Genomic DNA, 17,945 nt, shown 5'->3' on the forward strand with positions numbered 1-17,945 from the left:
ATAAATTGCAACAATAAGAACGACAACAGCAACGATAATAACACGTCTCTTGCGATTCCACGTTTCCTTGCCGCAGTCCTCCACTCCCACAAAGTCGGGCGCCCAGAGCGGCAGAAGCCATCGACCAGCATGGCGTCCGGCCAAGGGGAGGGGAAAAACCTCGGCGACGAGCCGCTCTAGCGCGACGACACCCATCGAGATTCTTCCCCCGCCCCTTTCAGCGCTCAGACCGGCCGAGTGCGCCTGCGTGCAAGTGTCGTTTTCCTCCTCATCGTCGTCTGTGGCGGCGGCGGAGCCGAGTCGGAGGCCTCGGAGGGGTCGGAAACCGCGGTGAGGACCGGGGTGGCTGGGTGGGTCTCGTTCGCAACTCGGAATCGCTTTTCTGGGGAAGAGAAGCGGGAGAAAACCGTCGCCTGGAACCACGGGCCTTAAGTCGGCGTAACCCAAGGCCGCCGCTTTTGAGGAGGAGGAGGGGAGGGGGAGAGGCTGAAAGGAGTGGGCGGGGCTTCGCTTCCTTCGCAGGAGAGCCGGCCACGCCCCTCCCAAAGCCTCACCGTTCTATTCCACCCCCCTCCCGCCGGGACTGCCACGAATTCGGTCGCGCGCCGCTCTCGCTTCCCCCAAGTCTCGCGGGAACATCGCCGCCGCTGGAATGGAGATGCGGACGGGACACCGTTTCCTGGAGGCGGGTTTTCGGGGTCCCCCTCGCGCCCGGGACCCCCGCTGGGTAGGGGAACGGAGGGGGGGGGAGGTACGAAGATAAAGGGGCTTTTAAGGAGAGGGCCGGTTTTCCGTCGGCGATGCCGCCCGGCGGGTTGCTAACCGCGGCTGTCGGCCGTGTGTGGCCTGGTCTTCCTCCCCCCCAAGGGCCTGCGGGGTGGGGGGAGTGGGCAACGTCAGAGGGGGTGGTGGTGCGGGGAGAAGGCTTCGGGCCTATGGAGTGGGGGGGCTTGTGGCAGCTTCGCTCCTGAGCCTGCCTTTAAATTAAAAAGCAAGCATCGTCACGAAATGTATCCTGCAAAGATGGCGAGGTTTTTTGTTTTTTTTAAATCTCCTTAAGCCATGATGGTTAGTTGGGTTTTACCCATCTTTGTGTAAACAGGCCTCTTCCTCCCCCCCTTAAAACACGACCTACAGATAGTCCTCGACTTACGACCACAGATAGTCCTTGACTTACGACCGCACGCACACACACCCCACGTTTGTGTTGAGATCTTGATCTTTGTCCCCATTTTACGACTGTTCTGCCCTCCGTTGTTAAGTGAATCGCCAGCAGGGTTAAGGTAGCCAGCAATGGGTTTGGTGAAGCCCGACTGTCTTAAATGGCGCTTACCTATATAAGGTAAGTAGACGGTACTCCCCCTTATCACTGCAGTTTGACCCCCAACATTTCGGTGGCTAAGCGGGACATCTGTGAAGTGGGCTTTTTACAAACCTTTCTGGCCGCAGTTGTTAAGTGGATCGCTGAAGTTAAAAGGGAGTGATGCCGTTGTTAAACGAATCGAGCTTCCCCATCGACTTGGCTTGTTAAGGAGGTCGCAAAAGAGGCCGCCCCCAGGACATTCTCGACCGTTGTAAATATGAACCAGTTGCCAAGCATCTGAATTTTTTTTTTTTAATTCTTAAGACCTTTATTTAAGAGATGCTTGCAGTTTGACCTGAGAACAATCAGGTGTATTCATATAAATTAAAAATGAGGTTCTTAAAAATCCCAACTTGACCAGATATATATGAAACTATTTAAAAACCTTTAAAGGTGTATTGAGAAAAAAAAACAGGCCGTTTAAAAAACATGTTTGTCGCTCCCAAAAGGAGGAGGCAGCTTTATAGGTAAAAATAATAGAAATCCCGTGATAATGCAGAGAGTTTGAAGAGTTATCTGAATTTTGATCATGTGACCACGGGAGGCTGCAACAGTCGTTAAGTGTCGAAAAGTGTCATAAGTTGCTTTTTTTCGGGATCCTTTGTAATTTTGAAGAGTCACTAAACGATCTGTTGTAAGTCGAGGACTATTGTTTTGTGCGGTGTGAAATACTGACGCATCCTTGGGGTGAACCAGGCCTTCGGTTCTCTGTTTTAGTTGAATGGCTTACGTACATCCTCCCTTCGGCCTTCTGGCCACTGTCCAGGTGTGTCAAACTACAGGTGTAATGGACACATCTGGTTTGTGCATCACTTTAGGAAGGTGGATGACTATTAGGGTAGTCAACTCAATATGGTAGTAACTGATTTGAACAAAGGTGCACTTTGTTGTTTTGGTGCCAAATATATAAATAGCTTCCATGCTATTTTCACAAATGTTAAACCTAAGTTTCTTGATGTGTACGTTTTATGATCATACATCGGTTACTACTTTGTTGTTTTTATGTAAACCTTTATGGTAAGAGGTGTATGGAAATTTCTAGGGGGAAGAAAAAATATTAGATAAAGGGCACTATTTTTTTTTAAATCCCAGAGTCATTTATCTCCAGTTCTACAGTTGGGGCTAAATAAATTAGAAAGTAGAATCTGATTACCAAGCTTTCATTGGTGGAATTTTTTTTAACATAATTGTTTTGTTGACACCTAGTATGGAAGAATATCTGGCTGGAAAGACAGCTTCGCTATATGAGTAACCATTTCCTTCTTTTCTTCCCTTAATAGATGGTTAGCCTTAAAATTTTAAATAAAATTCCTATCTTTAAACATTAATCCCACACAACTGCTTTTTAGAGATACTAGTAATTTGTACATACTTTAAAATGTTTATATACTATTATTTTTAGTACATTATCTCTGCAGCTAGTCATTTTTTGTTATTTATTTGTTATTTTATTACTTTATTTTTATTGAAATACTGCCTTAAAAAATTTCTGGTTCTGTTCTATTTATTTTAGCAAGTCAAAACAGTAATTGAACTGCTCTGACTTGCAGTCCTAGTAGCTGTTTGCATTATTATTATTTTTCCAAAAAGCTTACCATATAGAAAGAAGTAACAATATCCTTACGATGTACATAGTAACTCTCATTAAAAAAAATTGGTGTCAGTTATGCTTAGCTTATAACATTTCCGACAGAACATTATGTAAATAGGTAATATTCCTTTAACACGATTGCTCTTAGACAGTCTGTCTGTTGCTTATGTCATAAAGGTCTTTTTAATGCCACTGGCATGAATATTCTTGAATTTGATGCTGCACTAACCTGTCTTCTTGAGGAAACACTAGTTAAAAAAAACATCAGTATAATAGGAGTTTTTGAAGTTTGTGAATGGTGGCCAAAAGGTGTGAATTATTGGGATGAATTTGTTCTCCTGGAGAGGTGGCTTCTTCCGTTCACACACACATCTCTCCCCTGTGTATTCAGATGCATCACTGTAAACGTTACCACTCACCTGAGCCCGAGCCCTATATGAGCCATAGATGGAAGAGGCGGCGGTCTCGTAGCAGGGAGCACCACGAGGGAAGATCACGGTATCCCACTCTCCGGGATTTTCCTCGGAGGTCACGTTCTAGAAGGTGAGCTGCTTGAAACCAGCATTTGACTGGCCGATCCTTGATAATGGTCTGAGAAGGAGAAATTATACATGTGTTTGCTTAGAGATCCCGTGTCTTCTCTGTAAGTATCAAGAATCATAGACAATAAATCTGTCAAGGTACATAGTTAAGTGCTATACATACCAAAATAAAATCCTTCAGGTGTTATATACCATTGAGGAAATTTGCCTTCACATTTGGTGAGGATGGGGGAGACTTGGTGAATTGTTTTCACCATTGAAGGCAACACAATGCTCCCTCAGAGATGCCCTTTTGGATTGAGCAAAACTGCTATTGTGTTCTTAATTGCTTCCTTAGGTCAAGCCACAGCTTACGGAGTCTAGAAGGCTCCAATGCAGGGCACTGTGGTTATTCTATCATTGAACCCGATGGATTTAGATGGTTGGCTTTTGAATACAAATTCTGATAAGGTTTTTTTTTCCTGCCTTCTCTGTTTTTCAAAACATGTAATGAAACTTTCGTTGTCTTAGTCCTTGGTTGCACAGATAAAACATAACTAATCTTAGGAAGAACTTGGAGGCTTTGTAGATAAAATGAAGAGGATTGGGAGAGCCTAGACATAATATTTAGAACCAGTATATTGCTATTCAATATACTGCTTCTAAATGTTATGTCTAGGCTCTCCCAATCCACCACTGTTGGATTGGTGTATAACAGAGAGCTTGTGGCATTTTAAAATGAATTTTGAGATCCGCCCCCTCTCGTTTAGCCTTCAGGAAAAGCTTTGAAATCTGGCTATGCTGGTTGGCCTTGAAGGAGGAGGAGCTGTTGGCTGGAGGTGGTTGGTGCACTAACAAAGAGAAGGAACTCCACCTCTCCCCTCCAAACCCTTGTTTTTTAGTTGTTTCATTTTTTTTTGTGTAATTGTAATCTGTTTTTACATTTATAATTGTTGAACATTCGTGGGTTTTATCTTGATGTGAGCCGACCAGAGTTGCCTAAACCGTGAGATAGGCAGCAAAGAAATTTGATATATAAATAAAATAAAACATTCTGCCTCTTAAACAGAAATAGATCGGGCGACAATTTTAGAGGTCAGGCCGCTACCATTCCCACTGTGAATCTCTCCAAACCCTCTAAAAGTTTGGCCCATGGGATTGGGATTTAAAAATGGAATGGAAATGAGATACTTCTGGGGAGCAATCGGCTCGTCTTCTTGCTCTTAGAGCTGGTTGCCCCGCTTCCTTCCCCCCCCCCCCCAAAAAAAAAATCTGGCTCAGATTTGGGCAGCACATCCTCAAGATATGGGAGGTTGACTCCAACGTCTGCTTCAACATAGAAATATATTGTGCTTGAGAATCACACCCCCACATTCCTTTGCATGTTGTCGTGGAACTGGGGAAATCTGGCGACGTTGCGCTCAACTTTAAATGCCGCCTGGGTTGGCCTGGCACAGGTTCATTGGCATCTTCTACAGCACAGGGTGGGCTAGTATCGACGAAATCAAATAAGGACACTCAAAGGTCAGCAGTGACCTAAAATTATAGGCCGGTTGGCTTTAAGCAGTGCGCATTGAATTACCAATTTCACTTTTACCCATTGCTTGGGAGTCCTGAACTAACAGAAATTGGCAGAGAAGCCTTGGCAAACACACCTCTTGCACGAATGGGCTGCTTCCTTGGGAACTACGAAGGTAATAGGCAAACCGTTTTGTGTGAAAGAGGTACAAACTCTACTTGTGACGAACTAAAATAAAAAACCTGCGCATGAGCCACTGGCGGGAGGCTTTATTTTGCCTCGGCACCCCTTCACCTCCAGAATAATTTTCTTTGTGATTGTGAGGACGAAGAATAGAAAAAGGCTTGGTACCATGAAAGAGACTAAGGAGATAATAAAGCAAAGAGGCTCTCTCTACATTGGTTTGGTGCACGTGCCTTTTGTGAACCGTATATTTTTTTCATGAGTCAAAAAAAATATAACAGTGGGCCCACGAAGCCGCCGATGTCCATACAAAGAGACTTTTGAATAAAAAGCCCACGATCCTGGAGGGTGGAATTCTAGCCTCAGTCCAAGTAAGGCGTGAGTTTTATATGCCAGAAATATCTGCTCTTCTGCAAATCCTAGTTAATTGTTCTGTGTGCTACATCCCAACGCCAGCTCGGTCTCTCCTCTGGTCTGCTATTGGCAATTATTAACAGTTCTGACCTCAGAAGATTATAGATTGCTTAAAGGCCTTATTTTTTACCGCACAGGGAAATCTATGCAGGTGAAATGGGGCAAAGTAAGGAATAAGGTAAGAAAGTTGGTTATTATGTGCCCATAATCTCAATGAAGCCTACCTTCCCTGGTGCTCTTGCATCCCATTCTTGCCTTGTTTGCTTAGGATAATTTTTAGTAAAACCGGCAGAATAAACAAACACGGTGACATTTGGAGCTTTGTTACAGAAATGTGCTACAGGCCATGATGCCATGAGCTGTAATTGGCAGGTGCATCTGCTGACCGGTCAGGGAAGATTTGTGTGTTTAAGAGTTATTTTAGGCAGCTGTTGTAAGTGCGTGGCAGTAAGTAACATCCTATGTCAGGTTTTTTTTTTTCTCTCTCTCTCCCCCCCTCCCCCCCCCCCAATTTGTAATGAGGCTTTTGTTTGCAATTCAGCCAGGACAGATTGCCTTACCAGAGAGGGTACCGAGACAGGACAGACAGTGAATTCCACAAGTTTGAAGAGCAAAGCCCGTCTTTTGTAGAGGACTATTACTCTACCCGTCGTTCACGTCACCACAGGAGATCTCGGGAGCGTCATCGGACCAGGAAGCACCAACATCGTTGCCGGAAACGCAGGACCAGGTCTTGTAGCAGCACCTCCTCGGTGAGTAGCATCCAAAAACGAGTTCAGGAAATGTCCTAGGGACCAATGACCTTCTAGCTCTTTTTCAGCTTTGATTTTAACATTGGGTGAGTACTTCTAATCGCTATCTCTTTTTTTTTTTCTCCCTCCCCCCCCTCTCGGTACGGTTTTGTAAGGTTTCTCGCCTGGTGCGATCCTGGTTATGTTAGGCTTGATGACCCAGCTGTGAAAAGGCTGTAGTGGTTGAGAATCCAGCGTGACGTTTTTCTAAGACACATTGGGAGGTGATGCTTGAGAGGGGCGTTTGTGTACGTGACTCAGGACGGCTGTGCTGCATCCTTCCTTCTCCACTCCGAAGCGTCCACCCCATAATATGCCTGGTGGCGCTTGGTTAGTTGTGATTAGTGACACAGGCTGTTCCTTCGCCTTGGTAACAAGACCAGGTTTCTTTTAGCCTTTCACGCACACACGCACACACACACACACACACACACCAGCCAGGTTGTGTTGTCCTTGGCTGAAGAACCGTCACTTCTCGTCCTGACAACCCTCTGGAAGAGAATTCTGGTGAAATCTAGATCCTGCGGAGTATGCAGGTAGTCCTCGACTTACAACTTGAGCCCAGCGTTTTGTGTTGCTAAGCAAGGCATTCGTTAAGTGAGTTTTGTCCCATTTTATGCCCTTTCTTTTCCATAGCGAAATCCCTGCAGTTGGATAAGTTAGTAACTCCGGACGTTAAGTGAATCTGGCTCCCCTGTTGACTTTTGGTTGTCGGGAGGTCGCCAAAGAGGGAAATCCCGTGACCAGTTTGCCGAGCGCCTGAATTTTGTTCACGTGGCCATGAGGATGCGGCAAAGGTGGTCAACTGCCAAAAAGAGAACATAAGTCACCATTTTTCAGTGCCGTCGTAACTTTGAACGGTCACTCCACAGACTGTTGTAAGTCGAGGCCTAACTGTATAATCAGCCTGAGTAACCTGACAGCCTCCTAGTTACGCATGGCAGCCTCCCAAGGACTCCAAAGAACTCCAGACGATGGGAATTTGAGTACCTGCTGGGCAATAAGACAGGGCCACAGCAGACATTCAGCCCGTCGGAGGTCTGGGGAACGTGCACACGTTGCAGAGGTTTTCTAGCTTTGGTTACAACAATTCTCCTTATTTAAACGCATTTTTAAATTAATAAGTAGTCCCCAAATCTCATCCACGAATTGGCTCCACCCACCAACCTGCAGAAAAAGGAAACAAGTAATTTAATAACAAAACAGCAGCGACTATTAAAGTGCACGTATGAGTTTGCTTTACTGATTCATACACCTCCCAAGGTCCCTAAAGCTGGAGGTGCTGTAATTGCTCCCTGCCCTTACACACCTAGCAAAGGGAAGGGAGTTTTGTGGATGGTTTGAACCAGTCTGTCCTCTTTTCCTTATCCTGTTTTTCAGTTTGCACTTGCTAATATCTTACAGGCTGCCCACTGTAAGTCTCCCTTTTCCCCCTCCCCAGATCCCTGTTCTTGGAATTTGTCCCCTAAGTATGATTGCCGTGTTAAGGACACAGACTTTGCTCGGTGTGACCTAAACCGCTCAGTTTTCTTCACCTTCTTTAACCTGCTTAAGGATCTTAAGATTGACCTCAGCTTGTCTGTTCCAACCACTTTTTCTTTAGACAGTACGCCCAGCTGTTCTTCAGGGGAAAGTGGAACAAGAGAGGGTAGACTTGGAATCTGCAGCTCATTCTAAACGAGCTGTCTCTCTCTCTCTCTCTCTCTCTATATATATATATATATATATGTATATATATAATATTTTGCTATTAAAAGGTTATGATAAAATGGTGATTGGGATAGTTATAATAGTGGAACTCTTCAGGATTGCTTGGCTGTTTTCTTCCCACTCCTTCAGTACAGTAGAACCTAGTAACCACGAAGGACTCCTTTTTCATTTTTTTCTTTCTTTTCTTCTTCAAGAGGGTCAGAAACACTTCCCTGAGCATTGGGGGCAGTGTGGGGCTGACCTCTATGACCTTAGTTGGTTTTTGGCCCTTTATAGAACGGTCATCAGCCACACTTTAAAAATGCTCGACTCCCACATGGCTCCTGTCTATAAAGGCCTCTTCTAAGCTTGACTTCTACTCAGTACTAAAAGCAAACAACGGATTAGACCAGGCTTATCAAAGGTAGAACAACCAGATTTGCAGTGGTTTTCCATCTGATCAGGAGGGTGATTCAACACTGAACAGCCACTGGGCTAGGAGGGGGCAACGTAGGCTTCTGCTGACATTTTTGGGGTGGGTGGGGTTTGCCCCATTATCATGGTTGCTGATGGAGAAGCTCCTTCCATTGAATCCTCCTTCCTGCGCGACTCGCTTATCTTTCCCTTAGTGATAAAGAGGTGGCAGTTGAGGCCTTTGGGAGCGTGCTCAGTCACTGGGCACATGCCAGCTGCTTACCCCTTGCTCAAGACCTACGGGCACCAACTGCTGTGAGACTCCAGCCCTCGCCTTCCATAGCTAATCAGTTTCTTTACATACCTGTAGCTGTTTTTTTTAACCTTTGTTTTGAAAGTCGGTTTGTGTCTTGACGTGTCCCTTGCAATATCCCTATCGTTATATATGCTGTGTGCCTTATGAAATGCTGGGATCTGGAAAATCCAACCACCGACGCATCGTCGTCTCTCCGCCTTTGAATGACAACTCAATCTGCCAATCGGAAACTGCCCGCTGTGTGCGATTGGTCGGATGGCGTTTCGGGGGGCGGTGTGTACAGAGAAGCCAACAGAGCAATAAGCGCAGCAGGAGCGTGGAAGATGACAAGGAAGGTCACCTGGTGTGCAGGATCGGCGATTGGCTCCAAGAGCGATGTACAGCCACCTTTCGTAAAACTTTACCTCTCTACTTTCTATCCCCATGTTAGACGAGATCGCTCTCAGTGTACGGGAGGGGTCTCTAATGTTTATGGCTTGTAAATGGACTGAACAGTAATTGCTTGACAACAGAAAATAGACAACTTGTGCATTAAAGAGTGTTAGCAGTGAGAGCTTTTCTTGAGATTTTTGAATGCTGTGAAATTTGCAGGACCTCGCACCCCCCCCGTTCCCTGTGCCTGGAGCTCACATCCGCCTTTGTTTTTTCTCCTAGACGAAATTGTGGGCAGCCTTGGCGAAGGGACTTTTGGCAAAGTGGTGGAGTGCGTGGACCACGCCAGGTACGAGTTACTTAACGCCTGACCGGATTATCTCAGGCTGCTTCTTTCAGAGGCAGAGATCTCGTCCCCTTTATCTCGAGAGCAGAGGTCGAAACCTTTGTGCTTTCCAAAGCCACTTAGCCTGCGCCGTAATTTCTCAGTAGGGAGCGCAAATTGGGTAAGCTAACGGGGCACCCGCTGGGCACGTTTCCATCCCGTGCCTAAAGCCAGCGAGAACTGTCCCGTGATAATCGTGAATGGGTGCAACTCTTCCTATCGTCACCAGCTACTTCCCCCTTGGATGTTGAAGGAAAAGAGGGGAGAGAAACAGTGAAAATTGGGAACGCTGCGAGAAAAACTAGCCTTCCCAAATAAATCTGAGGACACCAGTGCCTTTTGCTCTTGGCATCCTTTCATCAAAATCCCCAAATATCTTCCTTGCTGAATTTCATTTAAGACTCCCCTCCCTCCTCTCCCTACGAAAAACAGTCCCAAAAGATTTGCCGTCACAACGTTCCCCCGATGGTCAACCCAAAGAACGAAAACACTCTGGCCCTCCTTGCTGGCCTTAAGCAAGGAAGGAAATCCTCAGTGAAGGAGATAGTTCCCCCCAAAAGCAAGGAAGCAGGTTCTTCCCTCCATATGCAAGCAGGACTGTCCCCAAGCAACATGGCTCAGAATCCAGCTTGTTTGGGAGTATATGGCGGTTCTAGGGAGTGCTTTGAAAATCTTCAGCAACTTTGGTGGGCTTCCAACGCCCAGGATTCCTCAGCCAGGTTTAGGAGATGCCTTGGTTTGCTTCTGCAACCAATCACCTTTAACTCAGGTAAAAGCGGTTGCCAAGCCTCTGGCGCTCCTTTCTCTAAGCAGGGAGCTTGTTTTTCCAGCTGTTCTATCAATCCAACTTTTGTTCCTGGAGGTGTGTCATTAGAATGACAGGAGAGGGAAATTATAACTCAACGCCGACCCGGAGCTGCTGCTTCCTCTCGGTGTTTACCTGGCCCGCTGAGCCAGTCCATGAGCAAACGGGGTGAACACAGCTTTCCATGTTAAACTGAAAGAACGCTGACTCTAGAAATATGGGAGTGCGGGGAGAGAATGGTATACAGAGAACGTCTTTTCACCGTGTTTCCCAACCACGGTTCCCTGGGAAGTACCAAATGGTCGCACTTGCAATTTTCCCTACATGGGATTTAAGTCATGGACTACAGCAGTGGCCCCCAACCTTTTTTCTGCCACGGCCCGGTACCGGCATCACAAAATGATCCGCGGCCCGGTACCGGCATCAGCACGCATGACAAGGCAAGGCGAGCCAAGCGACCGGCCAGCCAGCCGTCCCCCGCTTCTCCCCGCCACCTTCAACTCCTCCTTTGTACCTTTGTCGATGGGCTTCGCTTCGGGACGGTCGCTCGGCTCTCCTTGCCTTGGGTGCTGAAAGAATCCTCGCGCCTTAGTTTCGTTCAAGCCCCCTCGATGAAACTAAGGCGCGAGGATTCCTTCAGGACCCAAACGCCGCTTTCCAACCGGAAAAGCTCACCCGGAAGCACTTTCTCGTCAAACAAGATGGCGGCACCCAGCAAACCGGCGGCCCGGTAGGAAATGTTCCACGGACCGGTACCGGTCCGCGGACCGGTGGTTGAGGACCCCCGGACTACAGCATGGACTGCATTTAAATTGGGCCCCATGACACATTGTTGGAGTTGCAGTTGACTGGCGGTCAGCTTCTGTGTCAATCTAGAACCTGTGGCATTGTTGTTCCCCTTTAAGGTCCTGCATAGATTGTGTTCGAGACCCCCTGCTCCAAAGTGAATCTGCCTTTCCATTGAGAGAAGGCTGGCTGAGGGTCTCAACCTCGAAGGAAAGTCTTAACTGCAGGGACCCCCTTAACCAGAGGTGGCCTGTCAGTGCAGGAGCTTGCCTTCTTAACATCTGGATTGATGCCACCCTGAATTTCTCTACAGGGTTGGTAAAAACATAACCCTCTGACAGGGCATTTGGGAGGCCATTTGGGATGATGTGCCACTGCTTTATTTGAATACCAGTAAATGAGCACTGAATGAATAATCCAATTACCTACTCCCCTTTGTAAATGCTTCATCAAGAAACTGCATCATTAAGTAGCATGAAGCATCTCTGGCCTTCAAAAGGATATTCAGGCGGTGAGATAGATAAAGTGAAGCACAGGTGCTTTGAAGACCTCTACGATTTAACTATTATGCTACTTGATCTTTTACTTTTTGCTCTGTTGTCTTTTGGCACCTGTCCCTGGAAGCTTTGAAAGGAGAGAGAAATTGGTTTTTTTCCCTAGTTTGGGGTTTTTATTGAACGAACAAAGTATTGGATTTAATCTCAGCCACTTCCTCATTGGAAACGTCTGCTGCGACTTACCTAACAATCCCCCTTTCTCTTCTCTTTCCCCACCTGCTCCATAGAGGCAAATCTCTGGTAGCTTTGAAAATTATTCGAAATGTGGGCAAATACCGTGAAGCAGCCCGACTAGAAATTAATGTCCTAAAGAAAATCAAAGAAAAAGAAAAGGACAGTAAACAGTAAGTATTGCCTCTGCCGTTCATGACGCGTGTTCTTTTTCAAATGATTGCAGGGGTGTCCAACCTTGGCAACTTTAAGACTTGTGGACTTCAACTCCCAGAGTTCCTCAGCCAGCTGGCTGAGGAACTCTGGGAGTTGAAGTCCACAAGTCTTAAAGTTGCCAAGGTTGGACACCCTGCTCTAGTGGAAGGAGAGAATCAGCGCAGCCCCCTCCCAAGAATTTCTAAAAATTAAGTCGTGCTTATTTCGTTAATTCCTTCGAATGTTTTAGTTTTTTGAGGACATAGATACTTTTATATGCTTATGCATAAGTCTCCTTTGTCTCCTTTTATTCTTTATTCTCTTAGGCAATAAATCCCACCCACCCACTCGCTCGTAGAAGCTACATTCAGTTGCTTTTCCTTCTCCCTAAATTTCCCACTAACCTTAACATTTTCCCTGATCGAAGGGTTGAGGGGGGTGAATTCTTGAAAGGCAGCCCCATCGAATTGGACGAGGCGGTTAATGCTTCTTTGGTAGCCAGATTTCCACCCTCCCTCTGTTCTTTTTCTCCTCAGGCCTAGCTTGTGCGTCTTGATGTCGGACTGGTTCAACTTCCATGGCCACATGTGCATTGCCTTCGAGCTGCTGGGCAAGAACACCTTTGAGTTTCTGAAAGAGAATAACTTCCAGCCCTACCCTCTTGCACAGATAAGGCACATGGCCTACCAGCTGTGCCATGCCTTGAAATGTAAGTGCTTACTTTGTGGTCAAGGAGAGAAAAACAGAAATAAAGATCTCTCACTGCTCATCGCTTTCTCGTCGCTCGGGAAGGGTGGGTGTTTTTTAGTTATTCACAACCCTTGCTTAGTATCCCGATCAATCCAGCAGTATCCAGCAGGATTGTTTGGTCTATAATGGCCAATGAGACAAAAGTCACCCCGGGGTTTTTCATGGGAGATTGTCTATCCGGACACGGTGGCATAAAATTGAATAGGCGACTATGAAACCAGATGGGGGGAGGGAAGGGAAATGAATTCAGTCTCTTGAAACATTTATAATTTGGGGGTGACGATTAGCCTGAACGTCAAATTCTCTTTTGAAAAGTCTTTAAACACTTCACAGCATCTTTTCAAAATAATCTGGCCTCGGGGTAGCTATTTCTAAATAGATATTCTGGTACTTAAATACCTATTAAGACTTCCAGCTCTGGATTACAAGTCGGTACAAAGCTGATTGGAATGTCTCCTCCCATTTTTCCCCCGCAGTTCTGCACGACAACCAGCTGACACACACAGATCTCAAACCTGAAAACATCTTGTTTGTCAACGCGGAATTTGATACCTTGTACAATGAGAAAAAGGTGGGTTTCATTGGAATAGAAAGGCCCAGCCGGTTTACACGGAGGTGAAGGAACTGTCAACTCATAAAACATTCCTATGCCTGTTTTAGTAGTTAACATTAAAAAAGGAGAGGGGGGAGGAAGGAAATCTGCAGCAGTTTGAAAGCGAACGTACATTCCAACTCTCACCTTTAAAAGATTGTAACTAAAATATCAAGAGTTTTTGCCCGAGGATACATTGAATTGGAGAACGTGAATGATGACACCCAGCCTGTGAATGGGCTCAATTGGAGAATCTGGTTTATGAGACCCCCCAGGGGGAAGGGAGGGGGAGGAAACAGGGCCACAGGGTACTGTAAACGACATATGCCAGAGTTGGCTTCATACCGGGCAGTGCCAGGATGTTGCCTCTGATGAATCCTCTGAAGTTTTTTGAAGTTTGGTTTGAGAATCATGGTTTAATTAGAGCGATTGCTGGAATCCTGACAGGAATATCAGTTTGTGACGGGACTGGAAGCAGCTTAATGATTAAAGCAATGTTCAGGATGGCCGTTTCCCCAGATTTCAAGAAGCTTGAAGTCTCTGTAAAATTGCCACTTCTCTCCCCATATCTCTCTGGTTCTTATTGTATATGAGTTGGGCCAGGGCTCCCCAAACTTGGCAACTTTAAGACTTGTGGAGAATTCTGGGAGTTGAAGTCCACAAGTCTTAAAGTTGCCAAGTTTGGAGAGCTCTTGAGTTAGACCTTTTTTGCTGATGTTGAGCCATTTAACATCTCGTGTTAGCTTTGGGGATTCGTGACATCCAGGCAGCAGATGGCCATTTCCCACCTAGTCGGAAAAGAAAGGCTATTTGCAGAACATTCCCTTTGAGAATGTCACATTTTTGAGGAGGCAGTGAATGGCTCTCTTCTGCCTTGCAGAACTGTGAAGAGAAATCTATCAGGAACACCTGTATCCGGGTGGCAGATTTTGGGAGCGCCACTTTTGACCATGAGCATCACACCACCATTGTGGCAACTCGGCACTACCGGCCGCCAGAAGTGATCTTGGGTGAGCGGACACTCATTTTCCTATTGCTTTCCATATTAAGCCAATTTGCTAAACAGAGAAGAGAAGGAAGAGAAGACAATAAAAAATAGGATGGAACAGAAGAATAGAATGGAATAGGAATGGGACAGGAATTAGAATAGGAATAGAAGAATAGAATAGAATTAGGATAGGAATAGAATAGAAATACAATAGAAATAGAATTCTTTATTGACCATTCCATAATCATAAAATATCATAATAAATCATAAGATACTCAGTGATAGTCATAGGATGCTAAATAAGCAATCAACACAAATCATACTAGGATACTAAATAGTCAATATAAATCATAGGATATAAGCAACAAAGCTACAGTCATAAGATAAAGAAATAGGAAAGATGAGAAGGATAATAGTAATACAGCCCAACTAGGTAGTTTGACAGTGTTGTGGGAATTAGTTGTTTAGCAGAGTGATGGGACAGGGGAAAAAACTGTCCTCGTGTCTAGATGTTTTGGCGTTTTAATGCCGTATAGCATCATCGCCTTGAGGGGAGAAGTTGAAACGGTTTATGTCTAGGATGCAAGAGCTCTGCAGAATTTTGTCAGCCCTCTTTCTGGCTCGTGCATGATACAGGTGCTCAACAGAAGGCAGGCTGGTACAGGAAGCAAAGCACTTGAAATTAAAAAAAGAATCTGAGAGTTTGGACGTAAAGACTTGAGTGGGGGAAGAGAGAATGCAACAATCCTTGCAGACTTCAGTTGTGATCAGTTATATCTTCACTTGCTATGAAGAACACACGTGATTCTGTCCCTTCTTTTGTAGAGCTGGGCTGGGCACAGCCTTGTGATGTCTGGAGCATCGGTTGCATCCTGTTTGAATATTACCGGGGATTCACACTTTTCCAGGTACATGGATTTCATTGTCTCTGGACAGATTCAAGCATTTGTGGTTTGTTTGTTTTTCTGTGTTAAAGAGTGAGCACTTTGACACACTTTCAGTGGTGTTTTGTAAATTATAGGTAGTCCTTGTTTAATGGCAATTGGGACTGGAAACTCCCATCGCTAAGCGATGCGGTCAGAGTTGTAGTGTCAGATGAATGCATCATTAGGCAAATCATTGTGAGTCGTTAAGTGAGGACTTTGTGCGATTGCAACATCCGAATTCTTGCTGGCTTCATTGCTTTGCTTGTTAGAAGCCAGCTGGGAAGGTTGTTAGTTGTAATTGTGAGATTGAAGGACACTGCAGTGCCCATGATTGCAATAATTTGACCGCAAGGACACCGTGATGGCCACAATTACAAGGAGCTGTCATAAGTACCCTTCACTCAGCACTGTCATAACTTTGAACAAGCACTGGATGGGTCATTGAGTGAAAACTCCTTGCAATTATCCTTGCCTACCAATTGCTGTATTCGATACAACCAGTGCAATTTGCTAATTGCACTGATTGTATCTTATTATGTTTTGGTGACTGGTGTACGGTTGGCTTTGGTAGCATTCAATCTCTAAGTCTACTTGACACAGAGAAGAGATACTTTCTTGAAGTCAGTGAGAAAAGAAAAATGCTGATCCTTTTTTGTTGTTGACTAGAAGTAACTTACTTTCTTTGACTTCACAGACTCACGAGAACAGAGAACACCTAGTAATGATGGAGAAAATCCTTGGCCCAATGCCACAGCACATGATCCGCAAAACTAGGTAGGAGTGCTTGACTCTGAGTAAGTTTGGTCTTTTCAGGAGCAGGAAGCAGGCCATCGTCATCTTGGGCAGGTGGATGAGCCAAGGATCATTTGTTGGCGATGTAAGACGTTGGTCAAGGTTGTTCTGGAAGAGTAACACACGTATAAGGAAGCACCAAACCTGTCAATGACAGATTTGTTTGCACGGTGTCGTCTTTGTACGTTGTAGAACACTTTCTGCAGTGGTTTTATTTAAGCGCTTGGGGGGCGGGGAGTGAGTTTTGTGCATGCTTTCAAGCTTGTTTGTCTCAACCCTTCTCTTGTGTTTTTTTTCTTTTTCCTTGTTTGCAATCAGGAAACAGAAATACTTCCACAAAGGAAATTTAGTATGGGATGAGAACACTTCAGATGGAAGATATGTGCAAGAGAACTGCAAACCACTACAGGTAAGGGGGGGGGGAGCTTTTAATTATGTTCTTCATTAAAAACAGTAGACTATTACTTGAATTCATCTTTCATTATGCCTCTGGAACAACAGGAAAGCCAGCAAAGATATTTAATCTAATTTTCTGTAACTATTATATATATATATATTTCTGAACTAATATTAGATAACAAGATCCATTGGCTGGGCACGTCTTGTCAATGTGCCCTAAAATGAGCTGAAAGTGATAACTAAACATCTTGCTAAATTTAAGCTACACCCCTCCCCAATCAGAAGACAGGCTGGCATAAATTGTATTTATTAATCAAGCACAATTTCGTTAGACAAGATTCTGATTTGCTTTTTAAAAGTTTGCCCTATGAAAACTTCCCATCTTGCCTATTGTTCCTACTGTAACCTTTTTAAAGCAGGGGAGTATTCCCTACATATTGCTAACCTGTACTTCTATTGCTAATATAGTAATAATAATAATTTATATATATGTGTGTGTGTGTGTGTATGTATGTTAAGTTTTTGCGGGTACTTACATGTATGGTATTCAGCTTTGTTTGGGTATTTTCCCACGTCATTGTAGTTGTGCTTTTAAAGTTGTAGCAACGTTTCGGCAGAATCTCATCTGCCATCATCAGGCTTCTGTATTGTTTTCGTCTGTGAGTCAGACTTTCACAGCCATTTCAGTTAATTATATATATATATATAATCTCTTTATCACCTGGACATTTCCAGAGCCTGCAGGTTATGCACCTGCCCTTCCAAAAAAAAAAAAAAAACCAGGAGCAATTTACGGATTCCCTTGTCCGTCTTCTCTCCTCAGACGTACATGCTCCACAATTCCACCGAGCACCTGCAGTTGTTTAACCTGATGATGCAAATGTTAGAGTTTGATCCTGCGCAGCGGGTCACGTTTGGTGAAGCTCTGGTCCACCCCTTCTTCGCCGGCTTATCTCCAGAGGAACGGCGGCTGACTTGCCGAGATTCGAGCCGCGATTTAAGCAGATGACAGACAAGGTAGAGGGGAGCTCCCCCAGTAGGATGTGTAAATACTCTGAGATTAGTCTGACCTCTGCTAGGAACAACGTCGAGGGTCCCGTTCCCCCCCCCCCCTGGGAGCACCATGGACTGTGGTGTTGGTGCGCTCTCAGAAATGGACATCGGATGGGTTGGGGGGACGGGACTGCAGTCCAGAAGCACAGATTTCTCTCATAATTTATATGTTGTAAAGTTCAAATAAAGTGTTTCATATTGTTTGATAATTGACTTGTTATGACTGCGTCTAGCTACCTGGACTTCCTTAATGGATGAACTTTTACGTTTAACAATAAAAATGGTGGTTTTATATATTGCCACAAATCTGGGAATTTTACAGTAATGTTTCTTCCCTTGCTGGCGGTGTTTTAAGTCCCTTTTTTTCTTTGTA

At 45.0% G+C, this 17,945-nt stretch overlaps 1 protein-coding gene across 6 annotated transcripts; it reads left to right on the forward strand.

Annotated features, from left to right (window-relative positions):
• The first annotated feature begins 185 nt into the window (after positions 1–185).
• On the forward strand, positions 186–17,781 carry CLK3 (CDC like kinase 3). 6 transcript variants are annotated; one of them, XM_026684517.2, is made up of 13 exons: positions 186–330; positions 3,346–3,497; positions 6,133–6,343; positions 9,085–9,178; positions 9,456–9,522; positions 11,934–12,050; positions 12,609–12,781; positions 13,299–13,393; positions 14,295–14,424; positions 15,228–15,310; positions 16,023–16,102; positions 16,439–16,529; positions 17,343–17,781. In XM_026684517.2, the coding sequence occupies exons 2-13, from the start codon at positions 3,346–3,348 to the stop codon at positions 17,526–17,528; spliced, it is 1,479 nt and encodes a 492-aa protein (XP_026540302.1). In that variant the 5' UTR covers positions 186–330; the 3' UTR covers positions 17,529–17,781. The 6 variants fall into 6 exon arrangements, with proteins under 6 accessions (XP_026540302.1, XP_087828668.1, XP_026540301.1 ...); XM_026684516.2 differs by lacking the exon at positions 186–330 and adding an exon at positions 340–727; XM_087972541.1 differs by lacking the exon at positions 186–330 and adding an exon at positions 1,142–1,342.
• Positions 17,782–17,945: the final 164 nt, after the last annotated feature.

Source organism: Notechis scutatus, chromosome 11, assembly GCF_049901735.1.
Source record: "Notechis scutatus isolate UNSWTSFEM ecotype Mainland chromosome 11, rNotScu1.2, whole genome shotgun sequence".
NCBI classification, from domain to species: domain Eukaryota; kingdom Metazoa; phylum Chordata; class Lepidosauria; order Squamata; family Elapidae; genus Notechis; species Notechis scutatus.

What these genes read in the sequence shown, in the direction of transcription:
- CLK3 (XM_026684516.2), top strand. Translation starts at nt 653, where the DNA reads ATGGAGATGCGGACGGGACACCGTTTCCTGGAGGCGGGTTTTCGGGGT. An exon ending in CGATTGGCTCCAAGAGCGAT is followed by an intron (nt 9,179 to 9,455) that starts GTACAGCCACCT and finishes TTTTTCTCCTAG; the next exon opens with ACGAAATTGTGGGCAGCCTT. An exon ending in AAAGAAAAGGACAGTAAACA is followed by an intron (nt 12,051 to 12,608) that starts GTAAGTATTGCC and finishes TTTTCTCCTCAG; the next exon opens with GCCTAGCTTGTGCGTCTTGA.